The sequence below is a fragment of the Ruditapes philippinarum genome, unplaced genomic scaffold (assembly GCF_026571515.1).
Source record: "Ruditapes philippinarum isolate M1 unplaced genomic scaffold, ASM2657151v2 ctg517_1_1_1_1, whole genome shotgun sequence".
NCBI lineage: Eukaryota > Metazoa > Mollusca > Bivalvia > Venerida > Veneridae > Ruditapes > Ruditapes philippinarum.
Window position 1 is genome coordinate 475,634 of NW_026862442.1, and position 21,091 is coordinate 496,724.

The 21,091-nt window shown below is 33.4% G+C and overlaps 1 protein-coding gene across 5 annotated transcripts in view; it reads right to left on the bottom strand.

Annotated features, from left to right (window-relative positions):
- The window catches only part of LOC132719104 (protein retinal degeneration B-like), a 96,233-nt gene that overhangs the window by 24,695 nt on the left and 50,447 nt on the right, over nucleotides 1–21,091 (bottom strand). For 2 of the 5 annotated variants that reach the window (XM_060702846.1, XM_060702845.1), the window contains exons 9-16: nucleotides 15,084–15,146; nucleotides 10,035–10,130; nucleotides 9,255–9,387; nucleotides 8,742–8,918; nucleotides 8,213–8,423; nucleotides 6,963–7,542; nucleotides 6,260–6,430; nucleotides 3,939–4,109 (exon numbers count right to left, since the gene is read on the bottom strand). In XM_060702846.1, coding sequence (XP_060558829.1) covers nucleotides 3,939–4,109; nucleotides 6,260–6,430; nucleotides 6,963–7,542; nucleotides 8,213–8,423; nucleotides 8,742–8,918; nucleotides 9,255–9,387; nucleotides 10,035–10,130; nucleotides 15,084–15,146 — 1,602 coding nt within the window. Of the gene's footprint in view, nucleotides 1–3,938; nucleotides 4,110–5,798; nucleotides 5,814–6,259; nucleotides 6,431–6,962; nucleotides 7,543–8,212; nucleotides 8,424–8,741; nucleotides 8,919–9,254; nucleotides 9,388–10,034; nucleotides 10,131–15,083; nucleotides 15,147–21,091 lie in introns of all 5 variants that reach the window. The other 3 variants (XM_060702849.1, XM_060702847.1, XM_060702850.1) reach the window with 3 other exon arrangements.

Below are 21,091 nucleotides of genomic sequence, written 5' to 3' on the forward strand. Positions count from 1 at the left end.
ATTAATAAGGATGTCCAATAATAGAACAGGAATTGATAGACAAACATTCCCTAGCATTTAAGGTGTTCCCTTTTCTGTATATATATAATAGGATAATAGGAGGGTATATGCATGGAAAATCGTTCTGGATACAAGGCTAACATTACATATTTTTCCTTATAAAAACAAGTATAATACTATTCCTCATATAAATATTTTCCTTTCTCTTAATGACTAAGTAAGTCAGATGTTTAATTAAGTTAAATGCAACAACAAAAAAACAAAACAAATAAAACAACATTTTATTTTTTCAAACTAATTGCGGATTATTCAGGACAAATCTTATCACCATGAACATAAAATGTAAATAAATCAATCATGAATGTTATTTGAAACATTGTTTTTTTTGTAGCATACTAAAGTAAAAATTACAAAATGTTATTCTTATACTTTTTAACATTTTAAATTTTAATGAAAATTAAAATTTATTTCCTTTAAAATTAGACACACATGTCACAAAACTTCAATACACCACAATTATCCAAATACACAAAAGTTTTCACAACACAAATCACAAAAGCAGACCAAAAGAACAAGATTTAACTTAAATCTAATATTAGGATTCATTTATAAATAACATTTGATGACCAAAATGACTGAAACTTAATTAGCACACTAAAACAAATCCTATGCTTTTAACAAAATAGTAAAGCACACTAAGAATTGGCTGAAACTATTTCCTGTAGAGTGTTAAGAAACTATAAATGATGTTTTCCTTAATTTCTTTTTAAACTAAGTGAGTTATATTTCAAACTGAATCTTATCTTACAGTAGCACACTGATCATAGTTATTAAATAAAAAAAAATGTGAATTGTTTAACACAGACAGAAATTAAACATATTCTGAATAACTAAGGACACATAGTCACTTGCTCGTAGGGCGAGCTAAAATCTAAACCAACAAAATATAACAGTTATAAGCAAACTTATGACCTAAAAAAAGACTTTGTATTTGAAATATTTAAGTGAGTATTCAAGAAAAGAGAATTTACCACAAAAAAAAATAAATAAACAAGAGGGCCATGATGGCCCTGAGGTCGCTCACCTGTATATAGCCCCCCCCCCCCAATTCTTACCCAAGGGCTTTTATTTGTTTATTTGAACAAACTTGGTAGATACCCATAAGAAGATGTTTCATGCAAAACATCTAAGTTCTAGCTCATTGGGTTTTTTAAAAAAGATTTTTTAAGTTTTACTATACACATATAGTTAAAAACAATGACACCCCTGGGGCAGGGCCAGTTTTGACCCCCGGGCTTTTATTTGAACAAACTTTGTAGATATTTACTTAAAGATGTTTTATGCTTAATATCTAAACTCTAGCTATTTGGGTTTTTTCAAACAAGATTTTTAAGTTTCTGCTATACACATATAAGGAAAATCAATGACCCCCGGATCGAGCCAGTTTTGACCCCAGGGCTTTTATTTGAACATATTTGGTAGACACCCATTAGAACATGTTTCATGCTAAATATCTTAGCTCTAGCTCTTTGGGTTCTTTAAAAGAAGATTTTTTTAAGTTTTTACTATATGCATATAGGGAAAATCAATGACCCCTGGGGCGGGGCCAATTTTGACCCAAGGGCTTTTATTTCAACAAACTTGATAGACATTCACTAGAAGATGTTTCATGCCAAATATCTAAGCTCTAGCTCTTAAGGTTCTTTAAAAGGAGATTTTTTAAGTTTTTACTAAATGCATATAGGGAAAATCAATGACCTCCTGAAGCGGGGCCAATTTTGACCCCAGGGTTTTTATTTGAACAAACTTGGTAGACATTCACTAGAAAATGTTTCATGCCAAATATCTTAGCTCTAGCTCTTACAGTTCTTTAAAAGAAGATTTTTTAAGTTTTTACTATATGCATATAGGGAAAATCAATGACCCCCCGGGACAGGGCCAATTTTTGACCCCAGGGCTTTTATTTGAACAAACTTGGTAGACACTCACTAGAAGATGTTTCATGCCAAATATCTTAGCTCTAGCTCTTACAGTTCTTTAAAAGAAGATTTTTTAAGTTTTTACTATATGCATATAGGGAAAATCCATGACCCCCCTGGGGCGGGGCCAATTTTGACCCCAGGGTTTTATTTGAACAAACTTGGTAGACATTCACTAGAAGATGTTTTCATGCCAAATATCTAAGCTCTAGCTCTTACAGTTCTTTAAAAGAAGATTTTTTAAGTTTTTTACTATATGCATATAGGGAAAATCAATGACCCCCGGGGTGGGGCCAATTTTGACCCCAGGGCTTTTATTTGAACAAACTTGGTAGACACTCACTAGAAGATGTTTTTATGCCAAATATCTTACCTCTAGCTCTTTGGGTTCTTTAAAAGAAGATTTTTTTAAGTTTTTACTATATGCATATAGGGAAAATCAATGCCCCAGGGGCGGGGCCAATTTTGACCCCAGAACTTTTATTTGAACAAACTTGGTAGACACTCATTAGAAGATGTTTCATGCCAAATATCTAAGCTCTAGCTCTTAGGGTTGTTTAAAAGAAGATATTTAAAGATTTTTCTTTCGGTTGCCATGGCAACCAGAGTTCTGCATGGAATTAAATTCTTTGAACAATTTTTAAAGGTGACCACCAAAGGAACATTCCTGTGAAGTTTGGATGAAATTGGCTCAGTGGTTTATGAGGAGATGTCATTTAAAGCAAAAGTTTACGGACGGACGACGGACGGACGGACGCCGGACGAAAAGCGATCACAAAAGCTCACCCTGTCACTTTGTGACAGGTGAGCTAATAAAAAAAAAATGATAATAATAAAACCTCCAGTTTCCATTTATTATTATACAATCAAGCTTAATTACAATTTACTATGAGTATTATCTAAACCCAAAATGAAATGAAAAACTGCAGAGTATTAAGCAGAATCACATTACAAAAGTAAAAGGAGTTATAACAGAAGAGTAATAACCACTGATTTTTTTTAAAAAAAGAATCAAATTCCATGCAGTCAATTAAGGTCCATGTATTTTAAGATGTACACTAGGGTAAAAACAATTTACTTTTCAAACATGCTCACTTAGTACTATATCATCATTCACTGTGAACTCTGAATTCCCTGTTAAACAGGTATAGACTCAAAGGTCATCATTATACTGACCTTAGAAAGATAGAAACTAAATTATCCTGCTGCTGACCTTATTGACAAAAGCCATCATGCAAATTATTTCTGTCTTATCTTCAGAAGTTTAGCCACTCAAGGGATATTTGATACTAATATCACTTGAAAGGCAATGAAAGGTCATGAAAAGTCATGACCTTGCCCTTTCAATTTCAAACATGACACAAGATGATATCTTTGTATAAGATAACAACTACCTATACCTACAACAATGTAAGATATCAGTTAATAAATTAGCATTTTATCAGGAAAATGTTTTAAAAAAAAACAATCCTAAGACTCAGTGACCTTGACCTATTAACAACAAATCATTCCCACAGGAAAAGGTCAACAGGTCAACAATAAGGATGCTATAAAAAATGGTAGGCTGTGTATGAGGACAGATAAACGGAAGGACAAAGATACAACAAAATCCAAAATTTTTTACTCAGAAAAATGAAAGAATGTGAACGACCTTCACTTATTCTAATGTCTTGACCTTTATCAAGGTCACCTTGACCTTAATCAAGGTCACAGTGAATTGGACAATACTAACACTGACAACAACAAAATAAGGTATGGGTGAACCTTCTGGCTTTCTTTGAGAGCTAGCTTAAAGAGTATGATAAGAAAATAACATAAATGATAGGAAGATGGAAATCGAGCAAAATATATAAATAGCTTAACAAATGTAACAGAGCTTAGCTAAACATTCAATACACTTAAAGCTGGGGGAAAACTTTTCTCCTTCATAATGCACATGCTTCATGATGCATTCAATACCATTTGCAATGTTAGAAAATGTGTTCCCGTGCGCAGACATGGCTGTTAGCTGACTGCACGTGCTTGTGACACTGGCTTGACGTTGTAGCGAGACGAGTAACTGGGATCCCGTGCCAGCCTGGTCAACAAGCTGGTCAAGGAACATGTGTATGTAGTGACATACGGTTTCCACTAGAACAATACAGCAAAAATAAAAACAAAAAACACGTTAAGTTTAAAATTATGAAGCATGTTATCCATACAGTCAAACTTGCTCTAGAAACCATGTCATATTTAATGTTTTCAGCACTTCCTTTAAGTTCCTTAAGTTCTTATATACTGATGCACACTTCTTAACTGCCTATGTTTAATTGCAATTTGGCTTATATACTGGTGCGGTGCACACTTCTTAACTGCCTATGTTTAATTGCTATTTGGCCTTTTTTTGTCGAATTTGTTGGGCTGTTTATTCTAATGTGACCAATTTCCATAACAAGAATTTTCTTTTTCAAATTTATTTACATTGCAATCTGTGAATCATTGACCTCTAGTAAAGCAATAACTTCGTTGTAAGGACAATAACAAATCTTTTTAAATGAAAACTTTACAAAAATTAATAAATCTCTCTGAAGCAGCACCTCTTGGCAGCAACCAAAATGTTATTATCTGAAAGAGTTTAAATTGTTCTCAATTAAGCCATTTTGGATGTAATTTAGGGAGTCTTTTTTTCTCTTTTTTTTCTGCAAAGATTGTACTGTACAAATTGAGAGGAATACCAGTATTGTGCAAAAAGAAATAACAGTTTTAGACATTTTTTTCTGATAAAAACAATATTAATCAATCTTAGGCAATTAAGAAAGTATGCATCAGTATAATTTTATGCTTGGAAAAAAAAGTTTTATTGATTAGAAGGAGAAAAAAACATGTTTAACACCTGCTTCCACCCCCTTTCCATAAGTACTTTTAATTTATTTAATTGAATATAATTTTATATTTGATATCAATTGGATATGGAACATAAAGCAGTCACTACTGAATAATTATAAACATGGGTTCTACTGTATTTGATATACAAGTGGTATAACAGATCATATCACAGCATAACTATCAACTTTAACAAAGACATTTACTAACATTTCATTATAAATATATATAAGTAGCAAAAACAACATCCAAAGTACATATATGTCTTTTTAAGGTGAAATATTGAATTCTAATTTGGATCTTTGACTTCCAAGTTTGACTTTGACCTATAAAACTATAGATAATGGCCATCTGAAGGACATACAATTTCTATCTCGTAAAAATGTGTTGTGGCCATGCAAACCATGATGGACAAAAGTTATGGTGTGTTCCTGCTAACCAAGATGGACATGAGTTATGTTAAGGTCCTGCAAACCAAGATGGACATGAGTTATGTTGAGGTCCTGCAAACCAAGATGGACAAGAGTTATGTTCAGGTCCTGCAAACCAAGATGGGCACGAGTTATGTTGTGGACCTGCAAACCTAGATGGACATGAGTTATGGTGTGGCCCAGCAAACCAAGATTGACAGTTTTGGTATGGTATTGCAATCCAAAATGGACAAGAGTTTTGGTGTGGTCCTGTAAACAATTATGGACAAAAGTTATGTTGTGGCCCTGCAAACCAAGATGCTCAGGAGTTATGGCTTGGTCCTGCAAACTAAGATAAACCAAGGTCATGGTTTGGTCCTGCATTATGGTGTGGTCCTTTAAACTAAGATGGACAAGCTGACCAATGGATAGATTGACATATACAATGCATTGTTAATTTGGTGAATATGCTGAGCCAATTACAAGCTGGCTCCTCCACATTTAATATCCATATTTATATATAAACCACCTCATAGCTTAAACTTACTTGTGTCATATGAATCTATACACCAAAGTTGTAAAACATAATATAAAATATAAATAAATAATGTCTTGCTTAAAATAAATATATACATGTTTTGAATGTAAGACAAAAATTAACACAAAATACAAATTTTTACTGACAAAAATAGAACAAATCTCACTAACTTAAAAATTTAAAAATGTCCTTGGGAAGCAATATGCTAAATTGATTTTGTAAGGCACAGATCAAGTATATCTAAATGACTTGCAGTACTCAAGGGTTAACTGAACCAGTAATTAATTGTTACAACTAAATAACATGTTATGACAGTGTTGGAGTCAGACTTTAAAATTTTAAACCTGACATAAAATCATACAATGCAGAGAAAATCAAGTGTTTCATAAATCTCTACAAACCTTACTTCAAACATTACTACAGAAAGTATCCATTAAGTTATGTTTACATGAATTCTATACTTTACTTACCTATTTGAATAGATTCTCCATCGCCCATGGGAAATTTGTTATATCTCGCTATTTTGATGGGCGGGATTTGACGGAACACGAAGTTCAGCAATGGTTCAAGACGAAGAGCAGATGGATCACTGGCATGAAACAAGTTGTACATCTGTTGACAATCAGGTCTCAGTGGAGTGCCTGATTAGAATGAAAAATGTCATAAACTACAGAATCATGTTCTGTTACAAGAACCAAATACTGTATGAAAAAATTTATCAGTAGGAGAACATAATAACAAAGGGTAACTTGTGAAATTTCAGGAAAATGACACAATTTCTTTCAGTTGTAACACATAATGATTTCTGGAATTTCAGGAAAGTGAATCAAACATTTTATCATTGAACCTTTACATGAACTTGTAGAAGCCTTTTCTGAAATTTTAAATACCTTGATTCCAAACTAAGTTCAGCCCAGTGTGATTTCCAAACTATTTTTTGTTGTGCATTTAAATTAATTGATAAAAGGAATTCTATGGCATTCTTCCCAAGTTAAAAACCTTAAATGTCACAAAAAATATAAAGTTGCATATTCAGTTTGATTCTAGGCAAACAAAAACAAACAAAAAATCACATAAAATAAAAAGTTGCATACTCAGTTTGATTCTAGGCAAACAAAAACCAAAAACAGTATTTCAGTAACATAAGTATACAAAATGTACCAGTAAACTTACCAGATTTTTCTCCAGCAAACATCTTCCTATATGCCAACACAAGTCCTAGTGGTGATCCCAGCATGAAGAAATCAGCCACTTCAAAATCAAACTTTAAAGTTTCATACTGACTTCCGCCACTAGTTCTCCGCACAAATTCCCCGGGAGTCTCGACCGACCTAGTCACTTGTAATCTCACACTATTATGACGTGTTTCTATGGGAACACTGTCCATTTTGCGTACAGCTGGTTTACTGGCATCACGTTCCGAGGATTTTGACTGATTATCATCCAACTTATCTGACTTTACAGATTTACTACTTTCTACGACTGATTTTGAATCAGTCTGTACACTTTCACTCCTTAATGTGTCCGGTTTATGTCGTAAAACAACATCTTCGTCCTGTTCCACGATTGTTGTGTCTTTTGCGTTTTCACACAGGGTATGAGAACTGCCCATAGAGGCCGACAGATCAAAGTCCTGGTTCAGATCGCTAGACTGGCTACCGTGGTGACTGTCATTACGTCCTAGAAGAGTGCGAGTCCGGGTTAAGGCATCATAGGTCAACACAGAACCTGTTGCATCGGCCAAGATACATACCTGTAGAAGCCAACAGTATATTTATCTGTTTAGGCCAATACCCAGTTAAAACACAACAGATTCGAAACCCCAGATTTTGACACATAGGTTGACAAATAATATTCAATTTATTGGCATGCAAATATATATAGAACAAGGGCTTTTTTATGTTTTTTTAATAGAAATAAATTAAAATCAGATATTGCTACACTTTAAAGTTTGTTTAATTGGGTTTTATAATACACCATCACATTATATGTCATATGGCGACGTACCAGCTTTACTAATGGAGAAAGACCTCAGGTGCCCTTCTGTGCATTATTTCAGGCACAAACGGGCACCTGAGTAGAACCACCAACATTCCATAAGCTAGCTGGATAGCTTCCTCACATGAAAGAATCCAAAGTCCCTGTCAGGATTCTAACCCACAGCAGTGAATGGCAAGTGGTTTGAAGTCAATGACCTTAACCACTGGGCCACGGACACCCCGCTACACTATTAGGACCAGTTTTTAACAGAAATTAAGTGGCCCCAGAAGCCAGGTTCTACTATAAATACTGGTCAATAGCAGCTACCAATTATTTCATTTTTTTCCTAACCAGAAATTAACTTAAATCAGATATAATGACATACAATTTTTCAGAATATATGTTAGCTTTAAATAAATTTACATAGCAAAATAATCAAGTACCTGTCCATTGAAGCCTTTTCCCTCTTCAGACTGTAGGAAGTCCATGAAGACAAGGTTTGCTTTGGCAATAACAGAATTCACATGATCCTGATAATCTGGGCTGCACACTGAGAAAAGACCAACAGCTCCCAAGGGAACAAACTCTTGGCTCCAGGGAAGAGCACCTTCACTTGAATTCGGAGTCATGGCATCAAACCCAAATGGGCTTAAACTGTAAATGAGATCAACAGAAATACAAAATCACATGATAACCCTATGTTTAAAGGCCCATGATGGCCAAGAAATACATTTGTTCTCATGTTCTCAAAAGCTCTTTAATTTGATGTCATGTTATATTTTCAAAAGCCAATTACCTAAGCCAATTTTTGCTTCTATTTCCTTTTGGCAATTAGTACAGTTACAGTGATTTAGTATTTTGTACAAAAGTCAAAAAACTACTTTGTTTACAATTTGCTATTTTTATGACAAATATTTTCACATTAAGAGCTACTTTCTCCAGAAACAAAGTGATCCCTCGGATAAAGCTTACCTCGAAAGAACATTGAGAGCCTCACAACAGATCTGAGGGCATGGCACAAGTCTGATAGCGATACGTCCTTTAGCACTCGGATAACTTGATTTGATCACAGTATCAAATGTTGTCTTTAATGTATTATAATCACTCCTCTTAGATGTGTTAAAATGATCGTAGGCAGGGTCCAATAAACTACCTATAATATAAAATATGTAAGTCAATGTCTTGTTGCTTAAAAACTACTAACTTAAGCCTGATTATACATATAAAGATATTAAACCAAAGAATAAAATAAGATTTTAGCTTTTAACCTGGGAAATTCAAGAAATGGATTTGTACTTCTTTTGAATTTAGGGACACTTGGGAAATGGTTACAATTTCTGACCCCTATGTTAGATTCATATCTTAAGTGTCTGTGTTTTTTTCTATGCACACTTCAAATTATTATAGTTCTATCAAAATTCATTTTATTACCAAAAAGATTTCAAAGACAAATTTTCTTATGTCAGAAAAAACAACCCCATAGACCTACCTCCATGTACAACAAGGAATAGTGTATTAGTTTTACACAGTGGTGGCACAGGTGCGTGTTTCTCAAACCCTCCTGTCTCTAGACTGTATTTCTGACAAAGTTTCTCAAAACGTCGGCTACCATGTGACTCTGAAATAAATCAAAGCAGAACAATCAAACAAAGCTTGTTTTTGTTATTTCTAAGACAAAAAACATTGATAGAGGCCAAGTCAGTAGGAAAATTTAGTATTTTTGTAAAAACTTGCTAACAAATTTATTGAAATTTTGTTGGTGTTGGTTGTTTTCACTCCAAATCAAGGCAGAAAGCCACACTGAATTTAACAACGAGCAATTCGAGTTCCTGGGCAGGCTGTCGAACATGTTTACCAATACTAGTTGCCTTTACTTTCACAAGGAACTGATTACTTTTGAACATGCCTGAGCAGAGGTACAGAACAAATGACGGTGGAAAGGATTTCATGATCATTCATAAAGAAAGCCTGGAAATCAAACCAGGATTGCCCAACTCATAGTCCAACATTCTACATTGAGCTAACCAGATGGTCTAAACTCTTACAGGCTTACATTTTATATTCATATACAACAATGTAATTTGAATTTCAAATTGTCCAATCAGAGAGTGAGAGAGCTGTAAGAGGCGACTAATTATCTCTTATTTCAAAGTCCGTATTTACCAGTCTTGAGAATTCATCAATTTTTTTTCTATTTCCCTTAAGGGAAAGTTTCTACAAAAAAAACAATATAATTCATAGATGACTAATGCTGAATGAATTTACCTTGGTCAAATGAGAGATGAGATCTGGCATCTGCAAATTCATCGTTGGAAACAGAAAGAGTTTCCATGGACAACGACTTCATTGCTAGTCCTTCCCCTGTAATTCATGACAATAATATTATTTTTTCAAAAATGATATATCAAATTATGAACAAGTGCATAATTGTCATAAGAATTACCAAATTTTCCAATATGACTTTTAAGTGTTTCAACAAAGAGTTTTACTTTTATTTTAGCATTACTTCAGAAAACACAGGGCCATGATGGCCTTGGATTGCTCACCTGAGATATATTGCTAGAAAAAGTCACAGGTCACATCTGGTTTGTCTTTTTTATTACCAAAGCATCATAATTTATCAAATATTTGTAGATGTCTTCTACAAATAATGCTTCATGACAACAAAAAATAATATCTAGGCATTGCAGTTTCATAAAAGAAGACAAACATGTATTTTCCTATACAAGTTTATATAAACTAGGTGACCCTGGGGTGGGATCAACTTTATACCCAGGGGACCACAAGGTGATCAATACTATATGGCATATATTTCAGTTAGAACTACACATTGCAGTTTCTGAGGAGATGTCTTTGAAGATGTTTTAATTATACAACCCTTTATAAACTATTTGTACTACTCCCAGAGCCTATTTTTCAAAGAATTCATTTAAAGTGTATTTTTTGCTCCTGTGACCTATTCATGCATCAGACTGGAAACATTTATATAATTTTTGTATAGGGCAACCTAAGGATCACTCCTGCGAAGAATGTCAAAATCCATCAAGTACTTGTAGTCTTGGAGATGTTTTTTAAAGAAAATGTGGACACCTGCAAATGACAAACACTGCAATCACAATTAAAAGCTCACCTTAGAGCACTTTGTGCTCAGTTGAGCTAAAAATGCTTCCAGTGGGTGGGGTAATATAAACTTTATCAAGAGAGATGCAATATTAAAGTAGATTATTGATAACAATATATATATCAGTAACAAATTTACACACAGTTAGAGAAGCTTGCATGTTATATTATAAATATAAGTATGAGGGTTGATCAAGAAGTTTCAAGATTATCATCAAAATCTATAAAACTAAATCAACTTTGGAGACTTTAATTAACAGTGGATACCATAAGTTAAATTAATAAGTTTGTTACCCTTTGAATTAGGACTTGTGTGTTACAATTCTACACTTAATAAGGGTCAATCCGCCCATTCAGGCACTGAGAGTACGGACCCTAAATAATGAGTTGCCTTCGCTATCACCTATATACATATATAGTGCTAAGGCTGACCAATGAGACTTGAATGCTTACAGTTTTATTTAAAAATTGTAAACCTAAATTACCATCATTGAAATTAAAAAGCAGGGAGCACATCTGTTACATCTGATCATGATCTGCATGGTTTGCTATAGAAGAATTTGTAACTGCTGGCAAGCTAGGGTTACATTTTGATTTGAATTCAAACTTTGTTAAGAAGTATTTCTGGGCTTCTTCTTCTCGTTTGTATTGACTGTTGCACATGATCATCATCTAAGTGAATTTGATGCTAATCAGAAAAATCAAAATACAGTCGAGACTGTCATATGTGACTTTCCAAGGGATCTTCAGAAAAAGGTCACATATGACAGGGAGTCTCTTAATACAGTCTCAAAGAAAATTAAATTTAAATATCATCTATCTGTCTATATACCATTGTGACATAAAGATCCTGTATGTTTTGTGATTGATATTGTTTGTTCACTACACTTGCAAAAAAAATATATATAGATATACTGTAATTATGCAAATAAAACAATTTTCCAACATCAAAGAATATGTAAAATGTGTACTGCAAATATTTGTGCACATTATATTTAATCAATAAATTACATGCATTGATTTCTTATTTGAAAATTTGACTAAGAATTTATAGAAAATAAAGTTCTAATTACCTCCCTTTAATGACCTTTATTTACATGAAATGTTAAATTGGGTGATATCTTTATAAATCATGCTTATTTAAACTTACAATATTGACAAATCTTAATTTGAGCATCATATTTATGAAATAAAACCATGAAAAAATTGTGTTACATATCCATATCCAAAACTTTTTCTGGTTTGATATCAATATTTTTTCCGTATTAATTATGCAGCCATAGAAAGGTAAATTAAAAAAATGCTGCTTAAAAAATCTTCCGTGGGCACTCTATAATAAAAAAAAATCTAACACAAGTCTTAACCCAGTTCACTTTATGTACATTACACACACATCGATTACATCATGCTTCCCATGAACAGACGCTACGTCACTTGATACCTGCATGTATACTGTGTAATTGAGATAGAGGTGTGTAGACTTTATTTGCTACTGGATTATAATTGGACTTAATTATTTTGGCCCTCTGGGTTTTATAATAGGTATAAATTATCTTATTAACGGACAATTAAAAGGTGTGAAAGTCGTTTAAATCAGACCAAACATTGCATTGGGACCAGACAATTAGGGTCGCTTGTCACATATGACAGGGAGTCGTTTAATTCAGACCATTTATATAGGAAAATACGTTGGGAGGACTGAAACAAGGTCGGATAAGACAGGGAGTCGTTTAAATCAGGGGGTCGCTAAGGCAGTCTCGACTGTATCTTAAACAGTGACTGTCATTCATACAGTGACAGTCATTTTTTTTTTTACAAAGCTTTTTTTTTTCTTTCTTATTAGCGTCTAACTATACAACACTGTGTTATGATTGAGATTCATAAATTTTCTTACAATAGTACATAGGAAATATATACTTGAAAAACTAAACCTCTTGAACAACCCGTATATAAGCATTATAGGTAATAAATTGCATACTTTATCTTAGTTAAATCTACACATCATGCATAATTAGGAAAGCATCGATAAGCATTTTTTTTGGAAAAGGTAAATTAATAGCCATTAATTGTAATTCATTTTATATGGCTAATTTCAATCAATTTGTTTCTGTAAATGACAGAGCTACAATAACAAGATATGTTTGTAAAACATGTATGCCCCCTATCAGCAGCCAATTAGTCATGTGATAAGGTTATTATGCATGACTTCTGACCCAGTGATCAAAAAATTAATAAGGGTTATCAAGTATCTACTGGTCATGAACTTAACCTTTGACCCCTTGACCCAAAACTCAATAGGGGTCATCTGCTGGTCATGACCAATCATCATACAAAGTTTGAAGTTCCTAGGCTTAAGCGTTTTTAGTTAATTGATCGGAAACCGTTTTTACCTACAAGGTCAATGTGACCTTGACCTTTGACACCTTGACCCCAAAATCAATAGGTCATCTGCTGGTCATGACCAATCACCATACCAAGTTTGAAGTTCCTAGGCCTAAGGCTTCTTTGGTTATTGATCGGAAACCGTTTTAAAATACAAGGTCAATGTGACCTTGACCTTTGACCACAAAATCAATAGGGGTCATCTGCTGGTCATGACCAATCACCATGCCAAGTTTGAAGTTCCTAGGCCGAAGCGTTCTTTAGTTATTGATCAAAAACCGGTTTTACTTACAATGTCAATGTGACCTTGACCTTTGACCCCTTGATCCCAAAATCAATAGGGGTAATCTGCTGGTCATGACAAATCACCATACTAAGTTTGAAGTTCCTAGGCCTAAGTGTTCTTAAGTTATTGATCAGAAACCGTTTTTACTTACAAGGTCAATGTGACCTTGACCTTTGCCCCTTGACCCAAAACTCAATAGGGGTCATCTGCTGGTCATGACCAATCATCATACAAAGTTTGAAGTTCCAAGGCCTAAGCATTTTTAGTTAATTGATCGGAAACCGTTTTTACCTACAAGGTCAATGTGACCTTGACCTTTGACCCCTTGACCCCAAAATCAATAGGTCATCTGCTGGTCATGACCAATCACCATACCAAGTTTGAAGTTCCTAGGCCTGAGGGTTCTTAAGTTATTGATTGGAAAGCATTTTTACCTACAAGGTCAATGTGACCTTGCCCTTTGACCCCTTAACCCCAATATCAATAGGGGTCATCTGCTGGTCATGACCAATCACCATATCAAGTTTGAAGTCCCTAGGCCTAAGGGTTTTTTCGTTATTGATCGGAAACCGTTTTTACCTACAAGGTCAATATGACCTTTGACCCCTTAACCCCAAAATCAATAGGGGTCATCTGCTGGTCATAAACAATCACCATACCAAGTTTGAAGTTCCTAGGCCTAAGGGTTCTTTTGTTATTGATCAGAAACCGTTTTTATTCAAGAGGTCAATGTGACCTTGACCTATGACCCCTTGACCCCCAAAATCAATAGGGGTCATCTACTGATCATGACCAATCACCATACCAAGTTTGAAGTTCCTAGGCCTAAGGGTTCTTTTGTTATTGATCAGAAACCGTTTTTACCCAAGAGGTCAATGTGACCTTGACCTTTGACCCCTTGACCCTAAAATCAAAAGGGGTCATCTACTGGTCATGACCAATCACCATACCAAGTTTGAAGTTCCTAGGCCTTAAAGTTCTTTAGTTATTGATCGGAAACGGTTTTTACCTACAAGGTCAATGTGACCTTGACCTTTGACCCCTTGACCCCAAAATCAATAGGGGTCATCTACTGATCATGACCAATCACCATACCAAGTTTGAAGTTCCTAGGCCTTAAGGTTCTTTAGTTATTGATCGGAAACCGTTTTTGCTTACAAGGTCAATGTGACCTTGACCTTTGACCTCTTGACCCCAAAATCAATAGGGGTCATCTACTGGTCATGACCAATCACCATACCAAGTTTGAAGTTCCTAGGCCTAAGGGTTCTTTAGTTATCACTCGGAAACCATTTGGTCTACGGACCGACGGACCGACAAGTGCAAAGCAATATACCCCCTTTTCTTCGAAATGGGGGCATAATAAAATCCTGTCAGTGAAAAGTGATACTATACAAACTGTGCTGTGTTACATGGAAAGCAAAGATACATGTAGACAGAGTCAATTTAAACAAAAGTGGGTGGGGTACATATAAAACACAAGTGGGTGGGGTACATAGAAAAACATAAGTGGGTGGGGTACTTACATGCAAAATGTGCCTCTGACTCAGAGCAGTCTAAATCAGAGTTGAAAACATCATCACAAAGACCTACAGAACAACATATAGGAAAAACAGAAATGAAAATAATATACTGTACAAAACAAAATAATTATTTAAATCAATACAACATTTTAAGCTAAACATTCAAGCTAAGTGCCAGCATACAATATATACAACTATATGCAAACATTAAATGTGCCTAATTCAAAGATGAACATGTATAATGTACTAAAAATATATATAGAGTTGAACTTAAAAAAAGTGTTAAGTGTAAAAAAAGAGTATAATGAAAACAAAATAAAGTTGATTCAGCTCTATGCAGTGTAGAAGCATAATGTGTCCTTAAAACCAGTGCAAAACAGAAGTATGTTCAATTTAAAGAACATAACAAATAGATGCAAACTTTGCAAAATATCATGTTTTGTTTTACATACAAGCAAACATAAAAAATATCATAACAAAAAAGAATATTAATTTAAAACCAAATTTCTATGCAGTGTGAAGTTCTATAATAAGTTTGATTTAAATATTTTTTTTCAAAATTCTTTTCCAAGAATTTTATAACTTCTTGACCTAAATCAACCTTAACTGTTTAAACATTAAATATATGACAAAGTATTTTATTCTTAAAATGTTATATATCTTTACTTTTTAAATAAATATTTAATGATTTTTTTTTTGTTTCTTTCTCTTAACTTTTACAGTATTTATACATAATTGAATTATAGCATATTTTTATAATGTAAACTTTCTCAAGTTACTTTTAATCAGCCATAAATGACCTTACTTGTGTCAAAAAAAAAAACAACGCCAAAATATCCAAAAAAATAAATGGCCACAAAGCATGGAGTGAGGAGGCATCAAAGCTGAAAATTCTCTAATCCAAAATCTAGAATAAAATAGCAGATTCTACTCAAGGTTATATACTAACGTTCAAGCCATAAACTTGAGTACAAAAAGCATCTGTCACAATTGTAATTAATTGATCCTAAATTTATGTAAAAAAATTTGTGTTTTTTTTGTACATTTACAAATTCAAAGAAAGGAAGAAAGAAAGAAAGAAAAATAAGAAAGAAAGAAAGAAAAATAAGAAAGAAAGAAAGAAAGAAAGAAAGAAAGAAAGAAAGAAAGAAAGAAAGAAAGAAAGAAAGAAAAAAGAAAGCAATTAATTAATTAATTAATTAATTAATTAATTAATTTCAATTAATTAATCAGTTTTTAACAATCAGTTTTAAGTAATCAGTTTTATTTAATCAGTTTTAATTAATTAATTAATTAATTTCTTATTTATTTATTTATTATAAATATTTTTTTTTAACAATTTAAAATGTGAACAGCTGTTGGTAAAATTTTCTTAACAGTCAATTATTATGTAATTTGAATGTAAACAACATTTTAAGTGAAGCAGGAAATGCAATAAGTATTATAGTCAACCAGGAAAGGTTAACAGGAAAATGTAAATATATGTGTATTAACTTTAATTACTTCAAACATTGCTTAGAAAAACCTTGTTGAATATTATGCACACTGTATAAAAGTGTTGGATAAGGAAACATCCCTGGTTAACCAAAGCATTGACTAGATCTGGTCTCCTTTTGCTGTATTTCTGGATTAATAACTCATCATACTAATGGCAACAAAAAAGACTTTAAAAACAAGCATTTGATAGTATTGCGGGCAATACAGTAGTCCCCTACCGGTCCCTCAAAAAGTTCTTTAATTGTCATACACTCCTGTGTATTGCCATTTATAATGAATTTGAGGATGAAGTCTGTATTTGAAAATATCAACCACAAAACATAATAAAATAAGTTTGTCTATATCACAGTAATGTGTTAAGTTTCCATGCTTAGTAAGGAAATTATGTTTATACAACCTTGTCATATTAATACGATGTGGGATTTTAAAGTAAATCCTATAAGGAATGAAGAAGTTGAAGTGAAAATACCAGTTTCTCGAAAAAAAATCTAAGTTCAAGGGGGACATAATTCTGGAAATAGTCTTGCTAGAGTATTTAACCTTCTCAAAAATGTCGAGTGATAATAAGAAACATATATATGAAGTTTGAAGTAGATACATTAGGAAATAAAGAAGTTATTTAAAAAAGACAACATTTTTTCTCCTAAAAAATCTAAGTTCAAGGGAGGTAATACTGATATTTTTTGTGCTAGAGTTATAAACCTTGTCACATATGATGTGGTTGATGACCAGAAACTTATATTTAAAGTTTGAAGTAAACACCTTAAGAAATAAAGAACATATAGTGAAAAAGCTGAAAAATTTAAATCAGAAATCTTGAAAATCAGGCTATTTGTTGCCATAGCAACCAGAATTTTCAACATAGGAAGAAAAGAAAAAGATGTGCATAATCTCCAGACTGCCATCTACCCATATTTCAAGTTTCATAAAAATATTTTCAGTACTTTTTGAGTTATCACTGGATCCAGTTTATGTGTTAAATTTGCCATATTTTCAGACTATTTGTTGCCATAGCAACCAGAATTTTCAACATAGGAAGAAAAAAAAAAGACGTGCATAATCTCCATACTGCCATCTATCCATATATCAAGTTTCATAAAAATATTTTCAGTACTTTTTGCGTTATCGCGGGATCCAGTTTTGTGGACGGACGGACTGACGGACTGACAGACTGACAGACAGACAGACAGACGGACAGACGGACGGAGGGTAAACCTAAAGTCCCCTCCGGTTAAACCAGTAGGGGACTAAAAAGAATAGTATTTTATAAATATCACTTATTATACAAAAGAAAAAAAAGACAAAAATCTGTTTAAGCCTATACATTTTTTTAATTATTTTAGTTTGGGACAGATGGAAGTTTGAGGCTTATATAAACCACTCCTTTAAATCTGCTTCCAAAGACTACACAGAACTGTTGTCATATAAGGTTGCGTCCCCAGTATGGTTCAAACCCATCATCCCAGGTTTGATACACAGACACTGCAGACAGGTAGCCACATCACCCTTAACCCTTATAAAACTGGAACCTAAGAGCAATTAAAGTTTGCCACCAGTAAAAAGCCAGGCCAGCCTACATTATGTGTGTAGACTGACAATGTTTTATGCTGTTGGCTGACTATCTTTTATTTTTCATCTTAACATCTCTGAAAATTGACAATGAAAAGTTCCAGAAATGGAAACTTGACAAATCCATTTATGAAATTCTGTGTGGTCTTTTCTTGACTTGTGGGTCTCAAGATTTAAGTATATTTAGTCACTTATAAAAATTAGGAGAACAGGCAAGTAGCTTTTAACATTTAAATATACTTATATTTCATTCAAGATAAAAGTTATGTTTATTTGTTAATGTTTTAGGTTATAAATTATTCAAAGTAAGCAGTTTTCCACAGTGCCAAACCATTATAACTGCATTCAACAACTGAGCTTCATGAACAATGGTCTTGCAGCTGAAGTGAGTTGCACCTTTTTGCGTTGTCTAATATTTTCAGCAAACAAACTATTAATGCCACTTCTATAACAAAAACTCCATGTTTCAAAAAGGGAAACCAAAGTTATCAACAAACACCCTCAAAACCATGCTTTCCAGCAATACAACCTACGTACCACCTTCATTTGGACCTTCTCTCTCCGTGACAACATTCTCTGAACAAGCAATATATATGCAAAGTTTTAATGTTTTATTCACTGAGGTATCAGAATTAGATTAAATCAGCTATTTTATTATATAAAGTTTTTTTTTCTTTATTAGGTTGAAGTTAATTCACTTACTGATGTCACAATTATATTAAATACAAATGACATATAAACTTTAAAAGAGTAAAGATAATAATCAAATTTTTTTCAAATAAGGATACAAATATAGACAAAATAGACAAGTATTTCATTTTTCAAGCTAATATGACAAATATATTCAAACATACATTCTTATCTCATTTAGTATTTTGAGTATTTCTATTCAATGTACACTAGGAGTAAAGTCACCCAAGTAATAAATATTTGGGAACCAGTCTAAAGTAAGAGGCTCTGATTGGATAACTCTTATTTAAAATTGTCCAATGAAATGATTTGATTTACCAGACTGGTTCTTACAACTTTGAACAAATTACCATACACAAGGATTCCAGTGAGCAATTAATTTGGGGTTACAACTTAAATTTAGCATAAAAATGTAACATACAGAAACTTATTTTAATCTATGAAGTATCTTTTAAGAAAATTACCAAATGCTGAAACAATTGAGATAAGAGAAACATATTTTGAAGTGATGATATATCATTGCTTTGAAGTGTGATATATTTCAAATATATCCATTACTAAACATTAAAACATCATTGTTCTATATGCATGTCAAAGTAAACTTCCATAATTTAATTTTGTCCCTGAAGAATACATCCTTCCTGGTTGCCTAGCAACCTTAGAATCATTTGCATGATTTGATATATACAGCTGTTATCATTTAAATCATACAAAAATCTTCATTCCCATTTCAACAGATGAAAAGTATAGTAAATCAGAGCTGCATAACAACTGATAAGAAATTAAAGTAATTCATTTGTAATGAGAAAGTATTCATTATAAACAGACAATTCTGATCTGTTTTAAATCAAATCTACGTAGACTCACAACATTTCATGATGAAAGACTAACAAATTAATAAGCAAAATAGAAACAATACTCATTTATGAGATAGATAAAACATAAAAATATTATTGAAGATGTGAAATAAACAAAATTGTTTTAACATTTGAACAAAAACATAATCTTTTCTGCCTAAAATCTACGAGTAGAAAGCAAGAAAAAGGAAGCATGCACAGCTTTATGAAACTTTTACCAAAGACAAGAGCCGGTTGAACCGGGTGATGCTCCCCTAATAGGTTTTGGACACAGGAAGGTATACCTCTTGTAGTGTCAGAGTTATGTCACAGGCAATGTTCAAAGTGTAAAAACAACCCAAATGTTGTGCAAGACACATTGTCTCAATATGGTGATCATTTCTGTGAAATAGTTGTAAAATCAGACTTCAAATAAGGAAGTTACGGGCTAGACATGATTTTGCTGCAAGGTCATGCTGTGACCTTGACCTTCAAAGTAGCGACCCAAATGTTGGGCGTGACACGAAGTCTTAATATGGTGATCATTTCTGTGAAATAGTTTTAAAATCTGGCTTCAAATAACAAAGTTATGGGCTGGACAGGATTTTGCTGCAAGGTCATGCTGTGACCTTGACCTTCAAGGTAGCGACCCAAATGTTGCGCACAACACGTCGTCTCAATATGGTGATCATTTCTGTGAATAGTTTTAAAATCCGACTTCAAATTAAGAAGGTATGGACCGGACACGATTTTGATGCAAGGTCATGCTGTGACCTTGACCTTCAAGGTAGCGACCCAAATATTGCGTGTGACACATTGTCTCAATATGGTGATCCTTTCTGTGAAATAGTTTTAAAATCTGACTTCAATTAAAGAAGTTATGGACCGGACACGATTTTGATGCAAGGTCATGCTGTGACCTTGACCTTCAAGGTAGCAACCCAAATGTTGCGTGCGACACGTCGTCTCAATATGGTGATCATTTCTGTGAAATAGTTTTAAAATCCGACTTCAAATAAAGAAGTTATGGACCGGACACGATTTTGATGCAAGGTCATGCTGTGACCTTGACCTTCAAGGTAGTGACCCAAATGTTGCACGCGACACGTCGTCTCAATATGGTGATCATTTCTGTGATATAGTTTTAAAATCTGACTTCAAATAAAGAAGTTATGGACTGGACACGATTTTGATGCAAGGTCATGCTGTGACCTTGACCTTTAAGGTAGCGATACAAATGTTGCTCGCGAACGGACGGACAGGCTGATGGACGGACGGACAACCCGACGACTATATGCTCCCCCAAAATTTTTCGGGGAGCATAAAAATGTGCTACACACTTGAAAAACTAAACTTTTCACAAAGATTGCAATTAATAGCCAACAAAAATTTATTCTGTCATTCTCTACAATAATTATA